Raw genomic sequence first — 13,407 nt, forward strand, 5'->3', positions numbered from 1 at the left:
TCATCTGAGAACAGGGGTCACTTCGCGTTGGTTGAGAAAAAAAAAAACTTATTCGAAGAGTAGATCCAACGCGGTTCGCTCGCGTGGTTGAGAATACGACTGGCGGGGTGAGAGGGGATGCTTCCCCCTCCCCGACCACGCTAAAAAACTCTCCCAACCACTCCAGAGCAGTGCCTCGATGTACATTGTAATAATCCCTTCCATCGCAATAGATGTCTATGTTTTCGAGGATTAACATGGAGTCAGTTCAATTAAAATTAAAATTAGTTTAAAGAAATAAATTTCAAATAATGCACCTTGGGTGAAGTTTTTTCTCCACTCACGGTGAGTTCCTCCACGGGTTTAAGTAAGATTTTTCAAAAGAAAAATTTTCGTAAATAAAGAAAACTTGCCAATCAGAATAAGGGTGAATACATAATTCCGTTTGTTTTTGCGGTCAAGCACGACAACTAATACCTTGAATAACTTCTACTTCTTTCATATTATGGCTAGCAAAGCTGGATAAAAACTGCGTCAAAAAAATAAACAAAACTAACGTTTAACATTACAAACTTGCAAGAGATGTACTGCGTCAACTATACATAAAATCATATTTACAGAAACTGTAAACTAATTTTAGTTGGCGGCGAGTTGGTAATTATGGTGTTTCCAGTCGACATCAAAATATTTTTCTTTAAGAGTACCATGGGTTAGACTTTAGCTGAGACTCAACTTTACGCCTAAACACAATGAGGATCCAGACGTTGTTCATTTTTCGATTTGGCACAGCATGGTGTAAGGTTAAACAAGCACAGATGTACGGTGACAGTTTATAGGCGTAGTCGAATAAGGTACAATTAGTTTTATTTTTGCAATTTGAAGACAAGGGTTACATGGAGTCAATAATTGGGGTCTTACACATCCACGTAGTAATCTCATTATCAAGGACCTAGTCCTAAAAAGTTGTTTAAAATTTCTTGGGGGGGGGGGTGGGGGGGGGGGGTGGGGGGGGACGGTTACTATTTCTTGTATATAATAATTTGGATTTTTCCCCTTCATGTATATTCAAGCCTTATCAACTTTAACAAAGAACAGGCTTTAACAACTATCTGTGGATGTGTATTGCAGAAATGGTTATTCTGTAAAACTAGTTCTGTTCTTTGATTGACGTTCTGTTCTTCTACTGTGCGCCGATATGTAGGTTAATGTTATTTTTATGCGAAATAACTTTGTCTAGAGTTTTAATTTCAATTGAATCTTATCTTATTATTTTAACTACATTTTTGATGAACGTTAAATTTAAAATTTTGGGTGTTTGTTGTTATTGTTTACTTTATGTTTTACACAATATATTAGAATTAAAGAAATCAGTAATTTTCTTTCTTTTTGTCTGAGTAAGAATCATTTGGGTACTTAATGGGATTATACCGACTCACACCACGCAGTATGAAGAACACAAAAATAGAAATTTATATAGAAACAAACATGATAGAACGAAAAACACAACTCTTCAATTACAAAATTACAAACTTACAAGGCATTTTTTCCAGGTAATTGTGATCGGTATTGTTTGTCGCTGTTATCTTATCTTATCTTCCTCGAGAATCCTGATTACGGCAGGCCGCGCGGCATCACGTGATTTGCACACGGTACATCATTGACCTTTTCCATTACAATTTCAATTTATATTTCTGATTAGCCCCTCTAGAATTGGATAATAATTGTTACTTGATCATGGCACTATCGTCGAGGGATGTTTTTCTTTCGTCGACATCAGCGCGGGGCAGCACCGAAGGTGCTGTCGAAGGCCGCGCTGATGCGCAGGAGGCACTCCGCATTTTGGGGTGGCGGAAATGTGATCCAGAATAAAAAACAAGTTTTGAGTGTAGTTTTTAATAAAAAGTTTTATTTGGTAAATGTTTTGTTTTTGATGAATTTTTGTGTTTTGGAGAAATGTAGAGGTAAAACACAGGAAGTACATGTAGTACGACCCCCAGCATATAGTTCTAAGACCAGAACCGTTAACATCGGATGGCGGTCTTAATCAGCCAGTTTTAAAATAGTTAAAATCATCAGTAATATATATTTATTTTTTTTCAGCATAACATTTAATTGGTAGTAACGAGTTAATGAATAATATTGCAACGCCAGACGTATTAGGTTAAGCAGTCAAGGTGGAGAAGATATATATTTTTAATTCAGCACATGAAATTGTAAGTCCAAGTCTGTCAGCAGTAAGCCTGTAATTTTCCATACCCAGAGCAGCTGCGCAGTTACTGGGTTTAAACAGGCATGGAATTTGCTGAGGTAGCGTCTGGAAACAACTCTGCTCCCTGGAGTTCGTTTGTTCTGAGTCGCAGCCGTGCCCCCAGGAGGTTGGTTTTGAAACGCGCCAAGCTCGCTTGAAATCACTCTCTCGCTCTCATCCCCCGTTTCTAAAATTTGTAATTGTTCAATGATTCAAATTATCAATAAACCCCCCACCCCCCCCCCCCCCCACCCCCCCCCCCCCCCACCCCCCCCCCCCCCCACCCCCCCCCCCCCCCACCCCCCCCCCCCCCCACCCCCCCCCCCCCAATTACCCTCTTTGGCTAGTCCATCTTTGTAGAATTCGGTATTATGTATATGAAAGAAATGCTCTCAATCTCTCGACTTTTGATTTGCTCTTTAAATACCTAGCCTAAAATCTTAGAAGCTCTCAGATTGCAGAATTTTGTTAAGACGTAAAATAACTATTTCTGACAATGTATTGTAAAGTGATGTGTTTTTACAGAGCTCAGTCTACAGCAGTGAGGCTGGGGATACGTCTATTCGGCCCTCAAGCTTCTGCAGTTCCGATGCAAAGGTTTGGATATTTATATAATTATTTTCATAGTAATAAATTGCAGTTTTTTATACATAGATTGCATGGACAGGGCAGCATAAGTCCGATTTATAGAGCTTGACATTTACAACGTGAACTTTGAGTTTTTGTTGTGTGTGTGAGCACAGGAAATTTTGGACCGTGGTGAAACAAAATCTTCAAGATGCCACTATTCAAATATGAGCAATTTCTGTTTAGCGCCAATCTTATTGGTTGATACTATTGGGATAGTGAGGGAAACCCCCCGTTACAGATTGGTTACCTTGTACTTCCTATGCTGCTTATGTATGGTTCCACGGTGCCTTCAAAAGTCTTCGTCAGTTTTTTTTTCTGTGCAAGTCCTGCAACCATCAAGACTGGTTTAGAATTTTTCAAGCACAACCCACTTTATTCAATAAATAGTGTTATCATACACTAACGCGTGCGCACAGATACACACGCGATGGCTCCCCGAAGTCGTGGAACACGTGTTTTTTTGCGTGTCCTCGTTTCAACTCGACGCGCAAAGGCCTGGAGACTTTTCTCAATCAGGAGATTCAACCAGAAAAGGTAGTGGAAGCAATGCTAACATCAAAGGAGGGCTGGAAGGCGACTGGCAGTTTCGGCACGGACGTCTTTTAGGAGTTATGGTCCATCAAAAGAAAGATGGAAGAGAAGAAGAAGAAGTAACTACAACCATCTGTTGGAAGAGCAGTAGTGCTAGATGCCTGATGAAGTTTTCGCGGGAAATTAAAGGCTGGAGAAAGAGAAAAAGGGTTTTAGTCGATAGCAATCTCGTTATGAACAACAATAACAATACCGAGCCCGACATATCCAAGCTCGAACAACTGGCCTGTCGATTGTCTTTTCCTAAACTATAAGAACACACATCTATGTACATATTCACTTAGATTTGTCATCAGTATAATGTCTTTGGTGGCGCCTTTAGAGAGTCACAATATGTTGTCCACCAGGAGTTTTGGCTGTTCAGCCAGTGTTACTTTTGAGTTTTTTTGTAACTTTTGTATAGCATGTATCTCTGGTTTAGTTATTATATTCCATATTCAAAATTTCTTGTTAAATTGGTTAAGCTGTTGCAAAATGAATAAATAAATAAAACATTACTATTCTTATAATCTCCCTCTCTATATTTCGATTTAGTACTATGGACCTCTTCAATTAATCTCGATTAGTTGTAATTATGTTCAGGCTGGGTTTCGTATGAATTCAAACAGTAAAAACGACACTAGTATGCGTATTATTACTTCTTGTGTACATCTGTATTACAAGAAACTTGCAACATCAACGTACGGACGAGATATAAGGATCGCTGCTGCAAATATAAAATGTGGCAAGGCATTTTAATATTGAGTAAACCCTTCCCTGCAGTGGTGGATTCCAAAGATGTACCATAATGGATTTGAATTTCTTCATCGCTGTATTAGTTTTTATTTCACTATTTACCAACGTTTTTAAATATTCATTATTGCACTGTAAAAGGCTTATTTAAATATAAAAAATAACATTTTTTTTAACTTGCAACAAACCATTACTTGGTCATTACAATACAGATTAGTAACACAAGAAAGTAAAAATATTGCAATTCACTATTATTTAAATTTATTTCTACGCGTGTATGGCTTTGTATGGATTCAAATAAAAAATAGGTAAGTGTTATTTTCCTTAAAAATTGCGCACAGCCATCAGAAGATTGAATGGGTGCGAATATTAAGTAGGCTACAGTACTTTTATGCTAAACACTTTTTTAGTTTATTAATGTATTTAACGATTTCAACCTGAAGAAGAGTGTGGATTTCAATCCTCGAAACCTAGTGTTAAACTATTTTTTTGTAACATATAACGCTTGTAAATGTCCGAATCCAACTATCCTTTCATATAAAGTAGGTTCACAATTCTTGAACATGCCATGTTTGGTTGGGCCTACATTGATAATATGTTGGGCTGACTGTTGGGCGCGTGTTGTTTCAGCCATTCAGGTCGAGCAACTACTGCAAGCGGGAGTGCATCTCCGTGCACGTGGGCCAAGCAGGAGTGCAGATGTCCACGGCATGCTGGCAGCTCTACTGCATGGAACACAACATCGGCCCTGACGGGGAGTGCGTGGACCCCAGCGTGGACAGGAGCGGGTGCGAAGCGTTCTTCAACGAGACGGAGAACAACAAATTTGTGCCGAGAGCGGTGCTGGTGGACCTGGAGCCCACGGTGATCGGTCGGTATATCTTAGTTGCTAGTTGGAAATTTCCGGTTCTCTTAAATATCACTAGAATAGTACATCCTTGTTACCATGCTGGCCAACCCTGACTTTCTGGTTCATGTTTCTAGGTCTTCTAATTTGCAGTGTTGTTCAGTCTAGTGGACAATGATTTTGAGGAGTCATAAAAATCTGAAGTTCAGGGCAATAACTTTATCCTTAGACTTGCTACTAACACAACCAGAATATAAAGCTCCTGTGTTAACAACTATTTGAATAAATAGCTTAAATAGGATTTAAGCTTTTTAGTTTAAATCCTAGTGTTATATGTATAGAGTAGTAATGAAAGGATGAACACTTTGTAACTTATTGTTTGGTCACGTTTGGTTCACAAAAAACTAAACCGTATGGGTTAAATACCTCGGATTCGTACCGACGTTGTTCCATTTAATTACAAGTATCTACTCCAGTGTTAGCATTTTAAATATATTCTGATGGAGTGTGTTCTGTACGAGGAGTAAAATGGTTTGTTGATAACTACAGCAATGGAATGGTAAAAATATTTGTTGACCAAGATCGATTTTGAAGATGCTGTTAAAGTAGAATCTACATATTCTCTATGAGAACGGTCAATGATAATTTTAAGAGGTTGTAACTTAGAATAGAAGTTTTGAATTAGTCGATAAAAATAAAATAAAAATGAAATCATTGGTATGTACTTTAAAGCATCAAACCAAGAGCATTTGTGAATTCAATTCTTCAGAAACAATAACCTTGCTTCTTTGGGGCAGATTTAAAACGAGCTCGTATTGAGATTTATTCTATCAGGAACATCCAGTGCACGGTTCGTTATAGATCCCTCGTAGAGGCCCCCCAAGAAGCAACTGAATATTTCTATCAGGATATTTTAATTCTATGGCTTTCGGTATCATCCCTTGGAACACGTCTTACACATCATCTCATGAACATTGGGGTTCCATGTATAAGCTTTACTGTTGCAAATTCAATAGACAAAATCTGTTAAATGCCTCAAAGGCACCAGTCAAAAGGCGACGATAACAGCAATGCTCACAGTTCCAGGAGACTGGGCAATGTTATGCTATGGTTGTAGTTCTGGCCTAAGACGATATCTAACCCTCCCTTGTTTTTGACAGACGAGGTGAGGACGGGAGAGCTGAAGCAGTTGTACCATCCCGAGCAGATGCTGACTGGACACGAAGACGCTGCTAACAACTACGCTCGTGGCTACAACACCGTGGGCAAAGCTATGCTAGAGCCGGTGATGCACAGGATTCGTCGCATGACCGACAGTTGTGACGGTCTCCAGGGCTTCTTTGTCTTCCACTCGCTGGGCGGCGGTACAGGCTCGGGGTTCACCGCCCGTCTCCTGCAGAGCCTCCACGAAGAGTTCCCAAGAAAGAGTAAACTCGAGTTCCTGGTCTACCCTTCCCCCAAGGTCAGTCGTCTGAGAATAAACCAAAGTAGAGTTAGAGTAAACTCGAGTTCCTGGTCTACCCTTCCCCCAAGGTCAGTTGTCTGAGAATAAACCAAAGTAGAGTTAGACTCAACTCGAGTTCCTGCTCTACCCTTCCCCCAAGGTCAGTTGTCTGAGAATAAACCAAAGTAGAGTATAATATAAAATGAACAAAGCTGCTCTAGTGTAATGGTTCTAAAAACTATTAAAAACTAATTGTTAGGTTATACAGGGTATTCAATAAAAGTGTTCCAATACTTTGGGATTTTGTTCTACACATAAAAATAAGCAAAAAAGTTCATATGAAGGTATGTCCTAAAACCTTTAGTTTTCCGTGTGTGTTTTTATAAAAAGTTGTATCGTTTGAACCAGTTAAGATAAAGTTATGAAACTTCAGAATTGCATTAAACTTTAGTAGAACTTTTTGAAATTAAAATACTAGAAAACATTTTTTACCAGTTTTAAAATGGCGGACGTTTAAATTATTCCATCAAAATAACTCAAAACCAACTGAAGACCGCTATTTTGAAACGGGTTAAAGGGTTTTTTTATATATTATTTTTAAAAAGGTTAGTAAAATTCAGTCAGACGGAAAACTAAAGGTTTTAGGACACATCTTCATATGAAATTTTTTGCTCATTTGTATGTTTAAAAACCAAATCCCAAAATATTGGAACACTTTTACTAAACACCCTGTATAGAGTTTCAATCTACAAGGACACAGTCTAATTAAGAATTAACTTCATAGTAGCATCCTGGTAAGGATGCAGATCTCTAACCAAGAGGACACGGGTTCGAATCCCAAAGAGGACAATACACATTTAAAAAATGTCTTTGGACAGTTTTTTTTTTCATTAAAACGTTTAGTTTAATCAGTTAAATGTCACAGCTCCTTTTCGTAGTTAGTACCTGAAGGTTAAGGTTTATGTACGAGTATTCAGCAAAAATCACTGTCTCCAATTCGTTCTCTTGATTTTGAAAATAATTTTTAAAGTTTTCACGCCATTATAATACGACTGAAAAAAAAACAAAAACCTCATTATACCACATTAAAAACGAAAACGAAGAATGGAATTGGGTTTTGATGTATCCATCTAGGATCCAAAGGCATTTAAAAGTACTAAAGGCATTTAAAAGTACTTGACTTTGGAGAAGAATAGATGCTATAGTGTTTGCGTATAATAAATTAACATTATTGTAATGTTTGTTGGGTTTGCTCTTCATTTCAAATTTTCAAAGCATAAACTCTTTTAAGGAATGTGCGTAGAATTTACTAATTTACCATCGTTATAGGTTATAAAAGGTATAAGACAGCGTTAAAAGGAAAAGTTCTTTCTGTTCTTTACTTTTGTAAGTACCTCCTCCACCTGACGAAGAGGATAGATTCTAATCTTCGAAACGTTGTGTTATACCTTTTATAACCTATAACGATATTATATATTTTCGATTATTACTCTTCAAAAGATTATTTAAATTGGTTTGGAATACACAACTTGGGTTATTTAATCAATAAGTGAATTTGTCATTTATCGGAATATAGTTTATTCTTAATCTTCCCTTGCCCATGGAATGTATCGACAGGTATCCAGCGCAGTGGTCGAGCCCTACAACTCGATTCTGACAACTCACGCATGTATGGACTTCACGGACTGTGCCTTCATGGTGGACAACGAGGCTCTTTACGATCTGTGCAAGAAGCAGTTGGACATTGAACGACCCTGCTATGAGAATCTGAACCGTATCATTGGACAAGTAAGTTTTTTTTCTTAGAACAAGAAGCTTATAAATTGCACTTAGTCCTGTAAGAACCTTAGCGCTGTTTCCGGAGTGATAGGATATTCAAGATAGGTAAGGTTAGGGGGTAGGGGTCGCCTCCTATCGAGATCCATGAGGAAGAATCAGGGCACTAATCTCAGTCATGTCCCTCCGGAAGAAGGGGAGGCCAGCTCTGAACCACCCTCTCCAGTCAAAACCGGCAGGGGGTGGCACACCCTTGTTGAGGCTAACAAGAACCTCTTGTAGTTAGTGAACGAACCCCACCAACTCCAACGGTCATCTCCCACAGTAGACTAGACGTATCGAATTGCCCTTGCGCCCCAGAATCTCCTCGACATGTGCCGCTTCTGGACATACACAGGATTGCCCAGATTTAAGAAGCACATCGGTTTTTGCTGTGCGCAGTGGTAGGTTCAACTGGAAGGTATAAACCAGCCAGAAGTGATCCCTGCTGGGTGGACAAGTAAGCTGCAGCATGGTGGTGTTTCAAATGCTACATTATGTAAAGAGACTATAACTGTATGGAAGTGAATTTTAAATCGCTCTCACCCATTTTTCAGCATTTCTTCATATATAAATACCAAAATCCGTTGTTAGTAAATATTTTATATGAACAAAGTTCACGCTTAGCAACCACATTCAAGATCTCTATTACAAAGACATCATAAAACACGCATACATGGCAGGCAGGATTTGATGATATTACTAGGTGTAGTTTCTAAATCGCTGTATACAGGTCATTATTAGTTGGTTAGTTGTTGTATTTGTTAATAATATTATATTGTTATGCATGACAGTTAATACCCTTGAGGTAATTACTTACTTCTCGTGTTTACTACTTTTAATTGCTTTTGTTCAAGTATTCAAGGAATATCTTCTGTTACCATTGACTGCAGCAGCATTAGTATTTTGTTATGTCATCTTGATAATGGTTTTAACCGTCTATGAATAAATAAATTAACATGTATAGCAAGCAACGCGTCGTGTAATTTAATTTGTCTTTTTGCACCACACTAAAATCAACAGTCAAACTCACGATTTAGCATACATATATCCTTTATTAATTCGCTAATTTTCTCTCTTCCGTTTATAAATTATATGCAAAAAACTCGTTTATAGTGTAAAATGGCATACAATCTTGACAAGTTGTTATTGTTCGTGCTACAATTTCCTCATGTTTTAACGAAACTAGAAAATCAGTTTTAGAACACAAAGACTTTGTTGCAGTAAACAGTTGTGTCCAAAATTTTCACAGCCCCAATATGAAAAAATGTTCTTCAAAATCCAATGTTCTAAATTTTTCTTTGCACTCGACAGGCTGCGAATATGGCCCGGCCATCGTGTTGGATGAGGCCATATTAAAAGAGGTCTGTTCCTCGAAATTTCTTAGAATTTACCTTGATCAAGGATTGACATGGAATGTCCATATCGATTACGTTTGCTCCAAATTAGCCTCAGGCATTTATGTTTTTAGGTTTCTAGCTAAATACTACCCTATTCGGATTATGATGAAGGCTTATTATGGCTTGATCTATCCACTTCTCACCTATGGACTAGTGCTGTGGGGTGCATGAGCAAGTAACCAATTTGTGAGAGCGTCCAGCGTAAAAAACGAGCGATACGCATCATTGCAAAATTAAAATTAAGAGAGTCGTTCAGGCCAGTTTTCAAAAGATTGCAACTGTTGACTCTGCCAAGTCTCTAAATTTTATAAATAACGTCATATTGTATGTTTAAATGTAACTTGACCAACGGACGGGATGTTCACTCGTAAGAGATAAGAGGCAAAGAAAACTACCGAACCAGGAGACACAGGACGGTAGTTCTAGAACGTTTGCCCTCACAGACAGGAGTTCATCTCATCAAGAGCTTGCCAAATTAATTTAAAATTCGCCTACGCTTAAAGCATTTAAAACTCGTTTGAAACGCTGTCTAGTGTCGAACACGTTTTATAGCATGAACGACGTTTATGGTGTAAAACTGTGAGACCGCACAATCAGAAGATTAACTTTCGAATTGAGGTGAGAAAAAATTGGCGATGAATGGAGCAGAGTGAGTGTCACAATGTATGAATAAATGAGAGTTCGATGTGGCATGTGTGTCAAAATTATTAGATACTTGACGTACTTTTTGTCTCAGCAATAAATGTTTGACTATTGAATATGTGTTTTATCATTATTTTTTACACTACTCTTTGACCCTAAATCCACATTTACTGTTTCATGAATGGTAACTAGGATTTTAACAAAGGAACGTGTTTTGCTCTAAATATCCAATTAGTGACACGGTGCAATTCCAGGTCGTGTCCTCTGTAACCGCATCACTGAGGTTCGACGGAGCGTTGAACGTCGACATGAACGAGTTCCAGACAAACCTGGTGCCGTATCCTCGTCTCCACTTCCCGCTGACTTCCTTCGCCCCGCTGCTCTCCCGCTCCAGATCCTTCCACGAGCACATAAGCGTGTTCGACATCACCTCCAGCTGCTTTGACCCCGCCAACCAGCTAGTCCGCTGCGACCTGCGCAAGGGCAAGTACATGGCCTGCTGTCTCCTGTACCGCGGGGATGTCGCTCCGAAGGACGTCAACACTTCCATAGCCAGCGTCAAGTCCAAGAAGTCCATAAATTTTGTCGATTGGTGCCCAACAGGCTTTAAGGTAGGTTTTATATCCTGTTGAAGATTTCAAGAGCGCAAATTTTAGGATGCTTTTACTGCCTACTTTATCACGAAAATCCAAACTTCCAATCTTATGTCTGCTTCCAATGCTATTCAATGAAAGGTCAAAGTCAGAGTATAAAGTAACTTGAAGAACTATAAGATTATACTCACTTGTGTTACGTAGTAAATTTGAAAATTTGGAAAGAAATAAGCTTGCTTCCCATTTATGGACGAAGTGCTATAAATGGTTCCCTTACAATATATGAGCCGCTTTGAAAGCGACCTGCGCGAAGATTTCTTGCGCATGTGGGAGGGGAGAGCAGGACCTCGACCACGCCTAGTGCCACCCCCTCTTTCACTGCTCGATCTATTTCCTTTACAAGACACAATTGGATCCGAGTGCTTTGCTTCCCTGCGTTTGGTGTTTTGGAGCATCACGCTATATGTTTTATTATTCTCGTTGTTATGGAATAACAAATATTATTATTTAAGTTAAGAATAGTCCATTGCATCTATTTAATATTTGAGTACATGTAATTAAGAAGTGTTTTAAACAAATGTTATTATTACTGGGTTTTTAAAATAGCTGTTGTGTAACATATACCCTAAGAGTGGTAAAATGGCGACTGAGGATTGGTTGGTAAGAAATGTGGAGGGGGAAGTGAGTCCGCTCTTCTTCTCCCTCTCCACGTCTCTCTCTCTCTCTCTCACACACACACACACACACACACACACACACACACACACACACACACACACACACACACACATACACACACACACACACACACACACACACACACACACACACACACACACACACACACACACACACACACACACACACACACACCTTGCCCTGTTCACTTAACAGGTCACTTTCAAAGCGGCTCATCTATAGAACTTTAAGATAGAACCATGGACCAGTATCTACGGCATAGTGATTAATCAATAGAACTAAACCGTAACTATTTGAATAGGTGGGCATTAACTACCAGACTCCCAGCATGCCGCATAACGGCGACATGGCGGCCGTGAAGCGAGCAGTCTGCATGCTGTCCAACACGACCGCCATCGCCGAAGCATGGGTCAAGCTGGACCACAAGTTCGACCTGATGTTCGCGAAGCGCGCCTTCGTCCACTGGTACGAGAAGGAGACCCTGGAGGAGCAAGAGTTCATGGAGGCCAGGAATGACCTTGCGGTCCTAGAACTTGACTATATAGAGGTCAACAAGACTTATGACGGCGAACAAGAGATGTGACCCCACAATGAAGTGTCCTCAGCGTTTTATCTGTCATTCTGATTATATGTAACCACAAGTTGTGTTAAGTAAAGATCTATATGTTTTAGAAGATGGTTTATAGCATTTTCTTTCCCGTCCAAAGTTTGACTCAATTCGGCAGAGAATACAACCACAATTATTTAGTTCTTCACGGACAAACACAAAATCCATTGCTTTTTGGAGTACATGTCTATGTTAATTGACATTTAAACATTAGAACAAATATCTTAAATTTTTCTACACTCTAAACCATTTCAACATCGTGGAGAAACCCGGATGATTTCCAAAAGTAAGAGTAAGAGTTATTTAAACAGACCATCAATAAAGATGTAGAGTGCCCCGCTCCGATTGTGTTGGCGAGAACTTTGATTTTATATTTCATTAAAAACAACAAGTCATAATTTATTTTACACCTATATTTTTGGTACTATTGTTTTTTAAGATCTATAAACAGTTTTGTTGTTGAACACACAACAAAATTCAGACGCATTTAAATTAAATTGTTAAAACAACAATGCAAAATTTACTAAATTCCCAAAGTATTTAGGAACATGAGATATCTTGCAAAACTTTTTTCCAAAAAAACCAGGGGGAAAACTGATTAAACTGGTTTAAGTTAGTGTAATGCGCTTTGGTGAGGTTTATTTATTTTTTAAACATTTTAGACTTTTTAATTCATGACAACTTCTTTGAAGACAGAAAAAAGGAAAAATGTGTTTTCACTTCTTCATGATAGGTACCCAAAGTAGCGGTTTTGAGCAGTTTTGTAATAAGGTCGAAAGGCAACGGGGGAAGATAACAATGGGAATTATGTACGGCACGTGTATGTAAAAATGTCTAATTAAAATGCCTATAATTTCTAATGAAGTGGTCAAAAATGTTTTATACGTTATCTATCTTTCTTTAGAAAAGTTGTGACTGAAGGTCTCTGAAATTAAAAACATACCATATCAAAAAAAAAAACCATTTTACCTCCTTAAAAGCATTAATCTAGTGGAATAAAACCCAAGGTCGTTTTGGTAAAGCCGGTTCTCAAACCGTACCATCACTTTCTCTGAGCTGCATAGTTTTGAATGACGGTCACGTTTTGGTCGGTACCTTGTTATCCGACTTTTTACGGGTGGCGCACGCTACCGGAAGGTGGCGCTGTGACGCAACAACTGTTCCAAACATTGTTGTGGGA

General features: G+C 38.7%; 1 protein-coding gene across 1 annotated transcript; it reads left to right on the top strand.

Annotated features, from left to right (window-relative positions):
• Positions 1–2,751: 2,751 nt before the first annotated feature.
• Positions 2,752–12,294, top strand: LOC124353088 (tubulin alpha-8 chain-like). The gene is made up of 6 exons (XM_046802904.1): positions 2,752–2,824; positions 4,811–5,051; positions 6,188–6,489; positions 8,089–8,259; positions 10,583–10,939; positions 11,922–12,294. Exons 2-6 carry the CDS (start codon positions 4,880–4,882, stop codon positions 12,201–12,203), a joined length of 1,284 nt encoding a protein of 427 aa, XP_046658860.1. The 5' UTR covers positions 2,752–2,824; positions 4,811–4,879; the 3' UTR covers positions 12,204–12,294.
• The last annotated feature ends 1,113 nt before the right edge of the window (positions 12,295–13,407 follow it).

This window comes from Homalodisca vitripennis, chromosome 1 (genome assembly GCF_021130785.1).
Source record: "Homalodisca vitripennis isolate AUS2020 chromosome 1, UT_GWSS_2.1, whole genome shotgun sequence".
Taxonomy (NCBI): Eukaryota; Metazoa; Arthropoda; class Insecta; order Hemiptera; family Cicadellidae; genus Homalodisca; species Homalodisca vitripennis.